The 17,157-nt window shown below is 37.3% G+C and overlaps 1 protein-coding gene across 1 annotated transcript in view; it reads right to left on the bottom strand.

Annotated features, from left to right (window-relative positions):
• Nucleotides 1-15,071, bottom strand: part of st6galnac5a (ST6 (alpha-N-acetyl-neuraminyl-2,3-beta-galactosyl-1,3)-N-acetylgalactosaminide alpha-2,6-sialyltransferase 5a) — a 239,921-nt gene extending 224,850 nt beyond the window's left edge. Inside the window, exon 1 of the mRNA XM_057856866.1 lies at nt 14,906-15,071. Coding sequence (XP_057712849.1) covers nt 14,906-14,920 — 15 coding nt within the window. The 5' untranslated portion in view covers nt 14,921-15,071. The remainder of the gene's footprint in view (nt 1-14,905) is intronic.
• Between the last annotated feature and the right edge of the window lie 2,086 nt (nt 15,072-17,157).

The raw sequence follows: 17,157 nt of genomic DNA, 5'->3' as shown, positions 1-17,157 counted from the left end.
TATTAAGTTATGTTGTTAAATGAAAAATGCCTAAATGATAGGCATTAGTAAGACTCATTAAATTACTTGAATGAGTTGAACAATTCCTATTCAAACCTTTTACATGCAAAATTTGTAACCACCTTTTGTTTTCTTACAATAGGAGTGCTAATTTTAAATATTCATTGTGATGTTGTTAATATTCTGGATGAGTGGGGGACCCTTGAGCAAACAGGGGCCTAACTAGCATTTGTACCCTACTGTTGCACTCGTGAGCGGTAACAGAAGGACTTTGCATCACTTAAGTAAGCACAGAAGTCAGGCTCACTATGAAGTGTTTCTTCAAATGAATACACTCCAGCTATTTACAGACAACACTACTTACAGTCGTGGTGTCACTTCACCCACAAGTCTTTGCGCCTGCTTTGTTTTCTGACACGTGCACTTAAACTGGGTGGCTGATTAAATCTGCTAATACATTTAAAGTGGGTATGACACCAAAAAGCATGTTTATTTCATATTTTACGCGGTGTTTTATGCTCCTGAATGAAATGGACCACTTGGATGTGTGTGGAAGCGATCGTTTATTATATTTAATTTTTGAATCCCGCACCATGAAAATGAGTGACTTCCAGTTTCAGTCTCGGGTTTAGGACGAATGCGAATGTGACGTCACCCGGGTCAGCATCTCTCAATACAGCATTGATTTATAGCATGCAGATAGACTGCGGATTAAGCTGATTTTGCGGATTAATTTGTTTATTTTTCACATCACGCCAGCCAAACGGCTGCAGAAAATTGTTGCTGCACCAGGGAGAGGCGTGTGAGCCTTTTTGAGTTTCAAAAGGTTCCCGTTCACTGCGGATATTGGCCAAAACAAGCCCTACTACTGTGGGACCATTGGACTAACGAGAAAGTGAGTAAACATCGTATTATGTATTATGTCAAATACTGGGATCATTTTAATACATAGGTGGCCTGCATTTTGTGGCTGACATGCTCCTCGTCCACTCAGCCGACGACCGGCGGCTTGTCGCACCCCCCCGCCGGGAGAGTGCTGTATTCGGCTTGTTGTCCCTTTTCGTATGCCCAATGTTCTGTCAAGTTTTCAACCCCATCAGAAACTTTGTGTTAAAAATGGCCGCGAATACAGCAATTACAAAGTAAACACTACAAACTTTCTTTAAACAAAGGACTATTTACTTACGTTTGATCATGGATGGACATAGTGTCTCAAAGTTGTGTCAAAGTTCTCCTCAGACCAGAGGTTGCGCTCGACTTTTTCGTTGTCTATCATTTTGACTGACAGGGTCATAAAAATCCGGTCATAATCTATTTTTACCTGTCACTTAAATTTTTAAAATGATGATAATGACATTGTGGTGACCCTTCGTTTGGCATAATTCACCTTCCGTACTTGTGTGTCCATTTGGCCGAGCGCGTTAGCAGCTACGACACAATCACGCGACAGAGACACTTAAAAGCCGCGTGGGTTCCGGCTTGAATAGAGAGTTCACACTCACAGAGAGCAGCAGAGCTACAGCGGCTGGACACAGAAAATTCGAGCTAACAAGACTCTTAACATTGCATACCGCTTCAACATATTCAATAGTATTTAGTTTTCATTCATTTGAAATTAATATTCTGTCCGAACAAGCTTAACAGAGAATCCACACCGTGCCATCACACATCAAGCAGATGAATATGTAACTTTTTCTCCGCAGTGACAAAAACAGCTGACTGTGGCCCCAGTAGGTAGGTAGCCTGCCATATGTAGCATATGGAACAATGAAATTAACAGTTCACCTGCTGTGGCCTGAACATAGTTTCACACCTTCCTCCTGGTGCGCATGGACTTGAATTACGTGCCCGCTTGTGCAGTCCCTGTTTTTTCACCTCTTTTATCAACACCATCGTCGTTTTGGGGCTTTTTGAAGAAACTTCGGACACTCAGTTGCCTTGACATTTTTCCGAGTAAGGCCAACGACGTCATGCATCAAGAGAGACAATAGCTAATTAATATGCTCACTCGCCACCCTGTGGTCTGGGGTGTGAATTGCAACCTGTCAAAATGACGGATGGACTTCAGTTTTTTCCGTCACCGTTTTAAAAAATCGGTCAACGACCGAAAATATTCGGTTAACGCGACCCCTGCCTCAGACACATCCTGCCATGTTTGCTGCAAAACAACTGCATGCTGCTCTCTGTTTACATCTTCGCTGTGTAGTAAAGCATTATTTTACGCCATATTCGCGTTGACAATGTGGCAGCTACGCACTCCTCAACGTCGGCCGGTACTTACCAGCTGCTTCCCCGGCGAGCTCTCCTGTCCGCAGCAGGGGAACGAGTTGTAACTTGCTCGCCGCTGGGTGGGTTGCCGATCGGCAAAGACAATGGACAACCCTGCCGCTGAGTGACACGACCGGGGCTAGATTAGTGTGATTTTTCGCTTCGAAAAGTGAAAATAAGACTTTGAGACGTCACTCAGTTCGGGTTAGCATGTCGGCTAGCTGTCATACCTCTCGATTTGTTTACATTCTCCGAAGCCGGGGCAGGGAAATGACAAAAGCCGGACTAACTACGGTGGCATAAAATATCATTCGGGAGGTGCGACAGTAAAGGTGAAGTCGACAGTTTTGACCATTATGGAGTAATTTTGCCATGTTGTACTGAATAAATGCATTTTTATTATTACATATTCCATTTAGCACAAGAGTATTATTCGTCACGACCATACAATTTATTTAGCAATTGGGTAAAAATACTTCGATAAAAAGAATATCCGGTCAAAAATATTGGAGTAGAGAGACTGAAACAATGGCATTTTGCGGCTCTCTTCGTCGCATTTTCCTCGCTCTGAATAATTCCCCATCAATGGGTTGAATTCTAAATCAGATGAAACCATGACCCTCCCGACGTCATCCGCCTGTTGAGGACGCTAGAGCCTTATAATGGTAGGTGTGGCTAAACAGTGGATTAAAAGACTAATTTCTCGTCATCTGCGCTTTGCCAAATTGTTGTATATAGTCAAATCGTCTCAAAATATGATTCTAATTCACGTAATAATGCCATTTAAGACTTTTTTTTCTGGTGTCATATGCTCTTTAAGGTAGTTCACAAGACTTTTTTATCCTGTTGTACGCACTTTAACTCTCTCCACAGATTTTGCTGTGTACGGCAACTTCAGAGGGCCAAAAGTCATACAATTTGTGCAATGCTTTTTCATAAGTGTTTTAATTAATTTTAATTGACTCTGTTACATAATAAATACAACAATGGGTTCAGTAATTTATAAAAACACAAAGCTGATATGTATATACAATAAAAAAATACCTACTGTATTTATAATGTATTTTTATTTAATTGAATCACGTCACAAATATATTAAGCAATGCTTTTTCATAAGAGTTTTAAATGACTCTTACACAATACAACAATGGATTCAGTAATGCGTAAAAACACAAAGCTAATGTGTATATACAATGAAAAACTCCTATGTAAAAGTTATAATCACGTTACGTATATATTAAGCAATGCTTATTCATTCGTGTTTAACTCTCTCTGACGTGATAAATACAACAATGGATTCTGTAATGTGTAAAAACACAAAATTAATGTGTACATACAATGAAAAACACCTATTTAAAAGTTGAAATAGTGCATGTGCATTTTTTTTAGTGTACCTTTCCACTGCTTCACGCACACAGACACACTCGCAAACGGCCAATCAAAATGTAAACATTAACTATTCAAATTTGTTCAAGTTGGACACATGTTAATGAGAATCCAGTTGTTTGCAGACGTAGGAAAAAAAATGCCCGACTAACATAGAAAAACGACATTCTGGGCATTTTCAATGGAAACTGATTTGCAAACAAGGTCCCCTTTAAGTACTTTTACCCATGATAGAAAAAAAATCTTAAACATTTTAAATACACATTTATTGACTATATGTAAAATCAAGGGTGTAGGTTTGGTCTCTACATTGGTAGAGACAACATAACAGCATCACCTGCATGTACACATTTTGCTGGGGCTGGGACATTAATAAGACCAAACAGATTGGGTAAAAGGGGGTCAGGGCTACATTTCTCACAAATATGAGCCTAATCAATAAGCTATATGATCAATGTAAAATAAATCTGTTTTGACTTATACTAACTTTCATGTGTATTGGTTCAGGTGATACAACGTTCGATTGACACTTTTGTTTTCAAAAACCAATAAAGAAACATTTTGAATAAAATTCTGGCTTTTATTAGCAAATTTAAAGTGCAATATTTGAACATAAATTATATTAACATACATAATAAATACACACTTATTAATAATCTCTTAACAATCGAGGAATGCAAAAAATAAACATTTGTCTTAAGACTCAACATTGTCTGTCTAAATCATGGGTCCCCAAACTACGGCTCCCGGGCCAGATACGGCCCGCCACCACATTTGGTCCGGCCCCGTGAACAATACCAGAGAGCATTTTGAATTTTTTTTTTTTCAATAGTGTTATTTATTTCCTAGCCTTTTCTGTGAGGAACTCAGAGAGGGTTATTTGGTTATTATCTATGTAATTAATAGTGTTATTATTATTTATTATTATTATATTATAATTTATTATTATTATATTTATTATTATTATTATTTTTATTTTATTTACTTTTGTTCCGTGAAGAACCCAGAAACGGTTTTTTGATTGTGGCTTTCTGAAAAACAATAATTTTTTACATTTAGGCACTCCTGCAATCGTCACACTTTTTCTGTTACAAAATGACCCCGGCCCCTCATCAGAGAAGGGAAAATTTATGTGGCCCTCACAGGAAAAGGTTTGGGGACCCCTGGTCTAAATAAATGAAAATATAACTGAAAAAACTGAAAAAAGCGAGGGTATAACAAAAATAAATTACAATTCAGCCCTCCTTCAGGTAAAACACTACTCCTTTTGTCCACAAGCACAGCTAAACGCAACAAAAAATGAAAACTTTTTACTTTGACTATTAATAATAAATGTTTATCTGAAGAAATTTCTGCTTATGCTGCAAATAAATAGATTTTTAAAATAAATAGTGTAGGAAATAAATAAATAAATACATTTTAAATAAAGGCAAGTCTTCAGCCAATCAAACGTGCGTTTGAGGGAAAAAAATGGACTGGCACATTCAGCAAGATAAAAGCGGTAAATGTAAGTCTGAACATAATAAAAATAATTCACTTAATAACGGTAGGGTCAATTCTATCCTTACAACATATAGGAAGACCATCTAAATTACCTATATAACTGAACTCATTAAATAATTCAAATAAGATTGCTTAAAAGTTGGTGGGGACAATTTGTGCATCCTGAAATTTTGGTAGTGTTACAGTATATCTCTACTGTCCCTGTGCAAACCTACGCCCATACTGTAAATAGTGATTATATATCTAATGCAGAGGTGTCAAATATACTAGTACAGCCCGCAGGCCAGAAACAGCCATTCTGGTCCCCAGGGTGTGTGCTTGGTTTTGGTTTGTGAGCGAGTGCATGCACTTCGCTCTAAGAGTGAAAAAACCCTCTTTCACGTCGTCAAGCTACAAACCTCCATTAGTAGCAGAGGTGGGTAGTAAGTAGGGGCGGTAACCTCTTGGTATTTCACAATACAATTTACGATACAAAGCTCACGATAACGATACAGCGATTAGCGATACATAGGTTAGGATATCACTCTAGGATATTCTACAAAACAGCTACCGTAATTTTCGGACTATAAGCCGCTACGTTTTCCCCCCATTTTGAATCCTGCGGCTTATAGTCCAGTGCGGCTTATTTGTTGATTTATTTGGGTTAATATGTTTTTTTGACAGCGGCATCACAATTATGACATGACACTATCATGGGCATTACTGACATTATAAATTATGTCACGAACTCCATTTAGGTTCTTTGACAGCGGCATCCCAATTATGACATGACAGTATCACGGGCATTAATGGCATTATAAATTATGTCACTAACTCTATTTATGCCTAGCTCGGATCTTTACATCTATTAAAAAGTGGGATAATTTGCCATAAGTGTTCATTAATGCTCATGGCAGTGTCATGTCATAATTATGATGGTCTTATGACAGTCTTATTGCGCCACTGTCAAATAAAGTGTTACCAAATACCATAACTAGGAATTAATGAAACAACAAGAATAGTAACTGAAGAAATAATTATCACAAGATATTAAATTTGTTTTGTTATTCACATCTGCGCTGCAATGCATGTTAGGAGGCATGTTAGATGACAACAGTGATGACAGAAGGTGGAAGCAGAGGTTGACTGTCTCCCCTAGGGCGCTCCCTTCATTTGGCAGCGATGGCCAAATGAAGCTTCTTGAAGCAATGAAACTTCCCAGCCAAATGGTTCAAAGCTTCATGGTGATTTATTTGATCTTATGACAGTCGTTTGATGCCCCTGTCAAATGTAGTGTTACCGGTTAATATCTTTTGGTGTAAATATCCCATAATACAGTGAGGACAGCTGCGGCTTATAGTCCAGTGTGGCTTATCCATGAACAAATGCCATTTTCATGTCAAATTTGGTGGGTTGCGGCTTATAGTCAGGTGCACCTTAAAGTCCGAAAATTACGGTAATAAACTCTAGTCGACGTCCAATCCCTGTGAACTGGGAGGGTGGCAGCAAATGGACCTCTCCCACTTCAAATGGGCCCCTCCCACTTCAAGTGGGCCCCTCCCACTTCTATGGCCATCAGTAGCAGCCAATGCCAGGCAATAACAATACAGTCACATGACCACATACAAGCTCGTAGTCGGACATCCTATGATCACGGCGGCCTGCTCAATCACGTGGCGTCTTTAAAGTGCTGTAAAAATTAAAATATTTGAGAATATTACCTGAAAGCGTTGATTTCAACGTCTCTCCCTATTTTTATTTGGCATCACTACACAACGGAAAAAAAGAGATATATATGACTGTTTAAATTTCATGGAAGGAAATATGTTTTCTCCAATAAAGGGCATTCATGCTCTTTAGACGGGTGATTCTTATTTTTCTAGACGAAATTTAATTATATTTGTGTATTTTTTGGCCTAATATGGTCATGTAATAGGTTATACTACAGTATAATGATAACAGTTCATATAGATGACGCTGTGCTGAGTAAAAAAAAAAAAAAAAAAAACACTCATATCAGACATTGTAAGCAGTTACTCACAATGTTACTAATTACTTGAGTAGTCTTTTCACCGAATATTTTTTTACTTGTACTTGGGTAATATTTGGATGCTTTTTATTTTTTCTTGAGTAACATTATTTTGAAGTAAAGCTACTCTTACTTGAGTAAAATTTTGGGCTACAGTACCCTACCCACCTATGGCCAGTACTTGTGGTTATAAAGCAGGTACGCGACACGGAAAGTATGGCACATTTATGAGAGGCGACGTGGCCGAAAGGACATCATTTGGCCCCGCAGTGTATTTATAGGATACACAGATGTGTTGACCATAAGCAGAAGCAATGCCTATATGTATCATGTCATAATATTATTTGTTAGGCAATTTCATGTGCAAGTTTTATGTTGCAAGTGAGTGGTTTTACCTGGCGAAAATAATAATAATAATACAGTACATGTAATGTTGCATGCTTGTTGAAGTTTCTATATTACTGGTAGTGTTGTGTTATATGTCACTGTCTATAAGACTGTAACACATTGCCTACCAAAATGAATTTTTGCACGATTACATCTCGAGTTTAATTCTGAAAAGTTCCCACTTTAGTTTACAGTATGTGATTAGTCAAGTGGAAGTTGAGTCAAGATTTGAAGATGGATGTGGAAATGTAGCATGAATTGAAAAACATGCGCTCATTCAATTTAAAAAAATACTTATTGTTACTATTCATTGTTTTATTAAGTTGATAACTTATTTCAGTGGAGTTCATTGAAATTAAATATGAAGAAAGTCATATTAAGTCAAATTTATATTTGATTTTAAATTAGCATTTCTGCCTTCAAGTAAGAACGGTAATAATTAATTTAGTCAAGCTCAATTTCTATTACATTATTAAGTTGCTGCAACTAAACTGTCAAAGTTCCAATACATTTGCATATTAACGGATACAGTCAGTGGTAGTGGCCAATTTATGCCTCCAGACGGGGGAGCAATCGCAGGTAAAATGGCAAGGAGTAAGAGACAATTTGGATGAACCTCACTCATTGAGTATTTTTAAAATAATTTTCTGAATTTTATGTGCATAAGTAACTAACTATCAGCACTCACCAGGCTAACACTTAAACAGAAAAGTCTGCAGCGTGCTTTGTCCTCAGTCTTTAGCTGATTGTTATGTATTAGGTGCTACGCCGCAATTGTTCATGGGTAGTTGTGGCACCAATGACTGAGCGTGCCCGTTGCCGTTGTCATGTTCTGGTGCTTTCTATTCAATAAAAGCGCTGTCTCTTGGCAGCAAGTGTGAAATAAAAACTGGCTCTTCAACTTCTCCACGTCACTCGCAATTGTGCATTAACCCCTTTATAATGTACCACATTACAGCTGCATCTCCAAGGAAATATGTTTTATCTGCCATTCGATTATTATTGCGTTCACGTTACACAAACCCACGCAATGTCGGGCCGTACTGCTCATACAAATTGAGGTAACATTTAGCATCAACTTTTTGGAGTAGAATGAAATTAAAGGAGTTACAGCAACCTATATAAATTAATTTGACCAATTATTAATGCTAAAACTTTGATATAAAAAAATAGAGTTGGTTCAACTTAATTAAGCTTGTTGAGTGATAAAATAAATCATGTTGGTTCTACAACACTCAAAAAACTGTACATGCACTATTTTAACTTTTAAATAAGTCTGTTTCATTGTATAGTCATATTTTTTCGTTTTTTGTTTTTCACATTACTGAATCCATTGTTGTATTACTTATGTAAACGAGTCAAATCAAACACTTATGATAAAGTATTGCTTAATATATATGTAACGGCATTAAATTAAAAAAAATTAAATTTTAAATAGGTGCTTTTCATTGTATATACATATTAGCTTTGTGTTTTTACAAATCCCGATCCCAATGTTGCATTTATCATGTAAGAGAATCAATTAAAACACTTACAAATTACATTAATTACAATAAAAACACAAACAAAGAGCATTGCTTAATATATATGTAATGCAATTTTGTAAGTTTGCCTAGGGACTTTTCAGGATGCTAAAATTACCCCATCAACTTTTAAGCATCCTAATTTGCATTATATAATGAGTTCAGTTATATAGGGAATTTAGATTGTCTTCCCATATGTTTTAAGGAACGAATTGACCCTACCATTTTTAAGTGAATTGTTTATTTATGTTTATGTTTTCTAATAAAAAACAGACGTTTATTCTGTAAGTTTTCAAAATGTTTCTTCGGTAGTGTTTTTTTAATACAAAGGTTTGAATCAAACATTGTTTCACCTGAACCAATGCATGTAAACGTTGGTATCACTTGATACAGATTTATTTTGCATTGATCCTTTAGCCTATCAATTAATTAGGTTCAGATTCATGAGAAATGTGGCCCTGACCCCCGTTCACCCAATCTGTTTGGTCTTATTAATGTCCCGTCCCCAGCAAAAAGTGTACATGCAGGTTATGGTGTTATATCGTCCCTACCAATGTTGAGACCAAACCTACACCCTTGATGTAATGTGATTGCACAAATTGTATGACTTTTGTCCCTCTGAGGTTGCCATACATGGCAAAATCTGCAGAGTTGAGCTTTTGGTCTAAATTATTTTTGAGTTGAATGGTGTTGTTTTGGTGTTGTTTTAACACTAGCAGTGTTAAGAACACTCTTGGCGCGCCGTCAATTAAGTGAATTGAACACAGACACCCCTGGCAGAGTTAAATGTACAGTGGGGAGAACAAGTATTTGATACACTGCCGATTTTGCTGGTTTTCCCACTTGCAAGCCATGTAGAGGTCTGTAAATTGTATCATAAGTTCTCTTCAACTGTGAGGGACGGAATCTAATACAAAAATCCAGAAAATCACATTGTATAATTTTTAAACAATAAATTTGTATTTAACTGCATGAAATAAGTATTTGATACATTACCAACTAGTAAATTTTTCGGCTCTTAGTTCTTTTTTAAGAACCCCTCCTGGTCTCCACTCATTACCGGAAGTAACTGCACCTGTTTGAACTTGTTACCTGTATAAAAGACACCTGTTCACATGCTCAAACAAACAAACTCTAACCTCTCTACAATGGCCAAGACCAAAGAGCTGTGTAAGGAAATCAGGGATAAAATAATAGACCTGCACAAGGCTGGGATGGGCTACAGGAAAATAAGCAAGCAGCTTGGTGAGAAGGTAACAAATGTTGGAGCGATTATTAGAAAATGGAAGAAGTTCAAGTTGACGGTCAATCTGCCTCGTTCTGGGGCTCCATGCAAGATCTCACCTCGTGGGGCATCACTGATCATGAGGAAGGTGAGGGATCAGCCCAGAACTACATGGCAGGACCTGGTCAATGACCTGAAGAGAGCTGGAACCACAGTCTCGGAGAAAACCATCGGAAACACATTAAGCCGTCATGGATTAAAATTCAACAGCGCACGCAAGGTCCCGCTGCTGAAGGCAGTGCATGTCCAGACACGTCTGACGTTTGCCACTGACCATCTGGATGATCCAGAGGAGCAATGGGAGAAGGTCATGTGGTCGGATGAGACCAAAATTGAACTTTTTGGTCTAAACTCGGCTTGTCGTGTTTGGAGGAAAAAGAAGGATGAGTACAACCCCAAGAACACCATCCCAATCGTGAAACATGGAGGAGAAAACATCATTTTTTGGGGCTGCTTCTCTGCCAAGGGTACACGACGACTGCACCGTATTGAGGGGAGGATGGATGGGGCTATGTATCGCCAGATCTTGGCTGACAACCTCCTTCCTTCAGTGAGAGCCCTGAAGATGGGTCATGGCTGGGTCTTCCAGCATGACAACGACCCAAAGCACGCAGCCAAGGCAACTAAAGAGTGGCTCCATAAGAAGCATCTTAAGGTCCTGGAGTGGCCTAGCCAGTCACCAGATCTGAACCCGATAGAAAATCTATGGAGGGAGCTGAAAGTCCGTGTTGCCCGGCAGCAGCCCCGAAACCTGAAGGCTCTGGAGAAGATCTGCATGGAGGAGTGGGCGAAAATCCCTGCTGCAGTGTGTGCAAACCTTGTCAAGGACTACAGAAAACGTTTGGTATCTGTAATAGCAAACAAAGGTTTCCGTACCAAATATCAAGTTTGATTTTTGTGATGTATCAAATACTTATTTCATGCAATTAAATGCAAATTTATTATTTAAAAATCATACAACGTGATTTTCTGTTTTTTTTTTTTTTTGTATTAGATTCCGTACCTCACAGTTGAAGAGAACTTATGATACAAATTACAGACCTCTACATGCTTTGCAAGTGGGAAAACCAGCAAAATCGGCACTGTATCAAATACTTGTTCTCCCCACTCTACTAGCAGAGTTAATCAGCCACACCCAGTGTAAGTGCACGTGCCGGAAAACAAAGCAGGCACGAAGACTTGTGGGTGAAGGGACACCATGACTGTAAGTAGTGTTGTCTGTAAATAGCTGGAGTGTGTTCGGTTAGTAAAAACACTTGATAGTGCGTCTGACTTCTGTGCTTACTTAAAGGATGCACAGTCCCTCTGTTAATTCTTGCAAGCGCAACAGTAGGGTACAATTACCATTTAGGCTCATGTTCTGCACTAGGATCCCCCACTCATCCAGAATATTAACAACATCACAATGAATATTTAAAATTAACACCCCTATTGTAAGAAAACAAGAGGTGGTTACACATTTTGCATGTAAAAGGTTTGAATAAGCAAGCTTAACTTGTTCAAGTTGTTTATTAAGTCTTACTTAAACCATTTAGGCATTTGCCATTTAACGACATAATAGTTACTCAAAGCGGTTGTGTGAAATCACTTGAAAAAAGGTGCTTGCATACCATGTTTCATTTTTTTTGTGTGTAATTCAGTTAGTCCAGCTATTACAAAAAATCACATGGGAAATATTTAATAGTTAGTTAGAAATACTTAAATAGATTAATGCAAATTGTTACAACTTTGTTTTATAAGTGTAATCCACTGATATCTATAAATCGCACATATGTCAATGAAAACACTGATCTGTATATTAAATTGCACTGTGAATATTTATTTCACTATAGTAGGTGTTATGTGGACATATTTACAAAATGGATGGGAAAAAGAATTACTGTATATGGCAGAAACCACAGACAAGGCTGAAAAAGCAGTTTCTGCTCTTGCAACCCTCTTTAAATTAAACTGCTCTATTTTAAGCCAAAAGAACTGTTGTGTTTGATAGAACAATATTTCTATATGCTGCCATAGCAGATTCATGGCGCATTAAGTCCCCGAACTATTTTTAATTTGTCTGTTTTACCCTGGAAACCCCCGTTTACAGACGTAGCGCAGCTGCTTTTGTTTCAACTTAGCCATAAAAAGAAGATAAATAATCATTTTTATTATTCATAATGTCTGTCATTTTTAGCTTAGAATCATTAATTGATGTCTAATATTGAGTAAAAAAAAAAAAAAACGACTTTAAAAAATTACTCATTCACATATTTTAAACTTTCAAACAAATTACGTCACAATGAAAAAATTAGCGTCTTTAAAAAAAGCATGGATATCTACCTCAGATATCTACCTCATAACTCGCTTGATTGTATTTTTTCGTTACTATCGTTGTATTTTTTTTTTTTGTTACCATCACATTTTCACTAAATTTTTTTAGATTGTAAATAATCAATCCAAACAAAGAAAAATTTGAAAATAATCGTTTAAAAGCGTAAATACATGTAAAAGAGAATCGCAATCACTCCTCAATGTCTGCGATTTCTGCATCGCGACCCTTCTTATATTACCATATTTCACCCATAAAATCCCCCAAAAATCCAGCTGTTGCCATTCACAGCTGTGTCATGACACTCGGTGATACATGCTACATGGAGTTTTTAGATCGAAAAGAGGTAAGTAAGCGATGATATCTGGTTAAAATCAGGGCGTCTTTAATTCTACTCTCGCGTGCTCTCACCTCCAGTTAAGGTTTTGCTGTTTAAATTATTTTTCTCTTTTAAATGCCTTCCTGTTAAAAATTTTCTTTGCCCAGAAAATTGAGATTTTAAGCTTTCCAATGATTTACCACACATGCATATAGGACAATTTTGAAATTTGGCCAAATTGGGGGTGTCTGAGCAGAACCTCAAGTCACCTGAGTGTTTTCCGCCATATACAGTATATATAAAGTTGTATATGGCGGAAAACACTCAGGTGACTTGAAGTTCCACTCTGAGACCTCCAATTTGGCTAAACTCAAAATTGTCCTATATGCATGTGTGATACATCATTGGAAAGCTTAAAATCTCAATTTTCTGGGGAAAGAAAACATTTGAACAGGAGGGCATTAAAAAAACATTTTTTTAACCAGCAAAACCCTAACTGGAGGTGAGAGCACGTAAGAGGAGAATTAAAGACGCCATGATTTTAACGAGATATTATCCCGTACTTACCTTGTTTTGATCCAAAAACTCCATGTAGCATGTATTATCGAGTGTCAAGACACAGATGTGAATGGCCACAGCCGGATTTTTGGGGGATTTTATGGGTGAAACATGGTAATATAAGAAGGGTCCCGATACAGAAATCACAGACATTGAGGAGTAGTTGCGATTTTCTTTTTCATATGTTTACGCTTTTAAACAATTATTTTTAAATTTTTCTTTGTTTGGATCGATTATTCATCATCTAAAATATTGGAGAAAATGTGATGGTAACAAAAAAAAAATACAATTAAGATAGTTATGAGGTAGATATCCGTGACACGTATTTTGGAGACACCTTTTTTTTTTTTTATTGTGACGTAATTTGTCTGAAAGTTTAAAATATGCGAGTGAATAATATTTTAAAGTCTTTTTTTTTTTTTTTTTTTAATTAAATACTAGACATCTATTCATGATTCTAAGCTAAAATGACAGACATTTTGAATAATAAAAACGATTATTTATCTTCTTTTTATGGCTAAGTTGAAACAAAAGCAGCTGCGCTACGTCTGTAAACGGGGGTTTCCAGGGTAAAACAGACAAATTAAAAATAGTTCGGGGGCTTCATGTGCCATGAATCTGGTATGGCAGCATATAGACATATTGTTCTATCCAACGCAACAGTTCTTTTGGCTTAAAATACAGAAGTTGATTTTAAAAAGGGGTGCAGGAGCAGAAACTGCTTTTTCAGACTTGTCTGTGTTTTCTGCCATATTTTGGTTTGGCCCACTTGAAATCTAATTTGTGTGAATGTGGCCTGCGACCCAAAATAAGTTTGACAACCGTTTTTATCAGGAAACACATCCCTTAAATAGACACCTACTTTTTACAAAGTAGGCAAATTCTGTTGCTACCCGCAACAGCAACATATGGTCTTAATGGTTAAACGCAATGGATCAGATTGCTGCAAATCTGAAAGTAGTGAATAGTGATCCTGACTATTAGGAGAAACCTTTTTTTTTAAATTTTTTAAAATTTTATTTATTTTTTTTTTTTAAGAGTTTACAAAATGAAACAGTGTTACATATAGGTACGTGCGTAGTTTATAAAATAGTTTTTGTAACGCACGCTCTCTTTTCACGCGCAGAACCTCAAAGTCTTGGGGGGAAATAATCAGAGCTTGGTCGCAGGACACATCTGTTGGCTCATTGTTGCGAACCTAATCTCTTGATCCGACAGTCAGTGAGCACAGCGAGCTTATGCTGCTTTTTGGAGCGCACTTCGCTCATCACAGCCGAGATTTGAGTGGGGACGACATGCCTTTAAAAATGTAATTATGAAAAAAGAAAGAAAAAAAGATCATGAAAACAGCCTTTACCCGCGGTGCCTTCATTTTGCCGCGCTCTCTCGGAAGTCAGGCGGGCTCCGTGCGCCCGCAGCCGGCGCCTCTCATGATGCACGCGCGTCCGGGATCCAGCTTTGTCCAGGCCGGTCTGGAGTAGCGCTCAGGTTCGGTTCCGGCTCCTTCCACGGAGCTCAGGCGACTGATGTGCACGATCGATTCTCTGTCAGGTCCTAAAGTCCGCCTCTTTATCTACTACGCAGAGTGGCGCAAGTAGAACTAACTGTACATATACTTGAGTGTGAAGGACGCAAGGGTGTAGGTTTGGGCTCAATATTGGTAGGGATCATATAACAGCATAACGTGCATGTACACTTTTTGCTGGGGACGGGACATTAACAGTGTTGTTAATCTTACTTTTAAAAAGTAATTAATTATAGTTACAAATTACTTCTCCCAAAATGTAACTGCGTTAGTAACTCAATTACCTGAATGTAAGAGTAATTACTTACTTGGCAAAGTAAGTGGTGATAATTTTCATGTTTTGTTTTGTTTTTTTCCTCAAAAAAAAGAAAGAAAAAAAAAAAAAAGTTCAAGTTATATAAATATATATAATTATTATTATATTATTATATATATATATTAATAATATCTATCTATCTATCTATCTATCTATCTATCTATCTATCTATCTATCTATCTATCTATCTATCTATCTATCTATATATATATAATATATATTTTAGGAGCAGAGGTTGCGCTAGACTTTTTCGTTGTCTGTCATTTTGACTGACAGGGTCATAAAAATCTGGTCATAATCTATTTTTACCAGTTACTTAAATTTTTAAAATGACTATATCTTGATGCATAATATAAAGTAACTAACATTAGTGCAGTCATGGATTACAGTAAGCAGGCCAGTGCTGTGTTTCCATATATATTTTTATTATATTATGTATATACAATATATATATATATATATATATATATATATATATATATATATATATATATATATATATATATATATATATATATATATATTCCCCCCCCCCAAATGGCACCTTCCATGATCCTAATACATTTAATAATAATAAAATATTATATAATTCCATTATATGTATATGTATATATATTTGTTATTATTTTTTTTAATGTATTATGATTACTAAATAAAAATGCACGTTGATACGACGCACATAAAGGCAACTTCATTTTTTAAAAAAAATCGTTAGAAAGTTGTATGGACTTACAATCCGCGAGCTTGTTGTTTCCTGTTGTCTTCCGAAATACACCTGGGTGACGGCGCGTCAAGTGTTCGTTCATAGCCGACGTGCTACCGTGGTATGCGAGCTCAGCTTAGCAAAAAGAGTACACACAGTGGTGGCACCCTCCATATTTTCCTTGAAATAATTTCAGCCTCTGGCTAGTCTGGTCCGCTTTTTTGGCTTTATGCCGTTTTCACCGTGTTACCAATTCTGCCCTTCTTAGTAATTGGCGGTGTTTTCAACTGCTCGCCGCAGTGAGGAGTGAACCGGCGATTCACTTGATTCGTTGTCATCCTTCATCCTCCACTGCACCAGTCCCTCTTTTTTCACCTGTTTTATCAACACCATCGTCGTTTTGGGGCTTTTTGAAGAAACACTCAGTTGCCTTGACATTTTTCTGAGTAAGGCCAACGACGTCATGCATCAAGAGAGACAATAGCTAATTAATATGCTCACTCGCCACCCAATTGTCTGGGGTGTGAATTGCAACCTGTCAAAATGACAGATGGACTTCAGTTTTTTCCGTCACCGTTTTAAAAAACCGGTCAACGACGGAAAATATTCGGTTAACGCGACCCCTGATTAGGAGTGTCAAACGATTAAGATTTTTAATCAAGTTAATTACAGCTTAAAAATTAATTAATCGTAATTAATCGCAATTAATCTCAATTCAAACCATCTATAAAATATGCCATATTTTTCTGTAAATTAATGTTGGAATGGAAAGATAAGACACAAGAAGCACAAAATGCGTTTTTTTTAATAAATATAACTGCGGTGCGAAGTTCCACCGAACGAGAGGGAGGAGTGTTCTGAAGCAGCGAGGTGGCGAGCGATGGCCGTTTGGATCGAGCAGCGACTTTGTGTGACTTTGAGAATGAACGGAAAATTAAATTTAGCGCAAGCAATTGTGCTTTTTGATCAACTTGAGGAAGAGGATGGTCCAAATTCGTCATCATCGTCTTCTCCGGAAGAGTCCTCGAGTGAAGATAGTGACGGATTTGAACACGTGGGTGACGC

The sequence above is a fragment of the Corythoichthys intestinalis genome, chromosome 14, assembly GCF_030265065.1.
Source record: "Corythoichthys intestinalis isolate RoL2023-P3 chromosome 14, ASM3026506v1, whole genome shotgun sequence".
Lineage (NCBI taxonomy): Eukaryota > Metazoa > Chordata > Actinopteri > Syngnathiformes > Syngnathidae > Corythoichthys > Corythoichthys intestinalis.
This window is presented reverse-complemented; position numbering and strand designations above follow the sequence as displayed.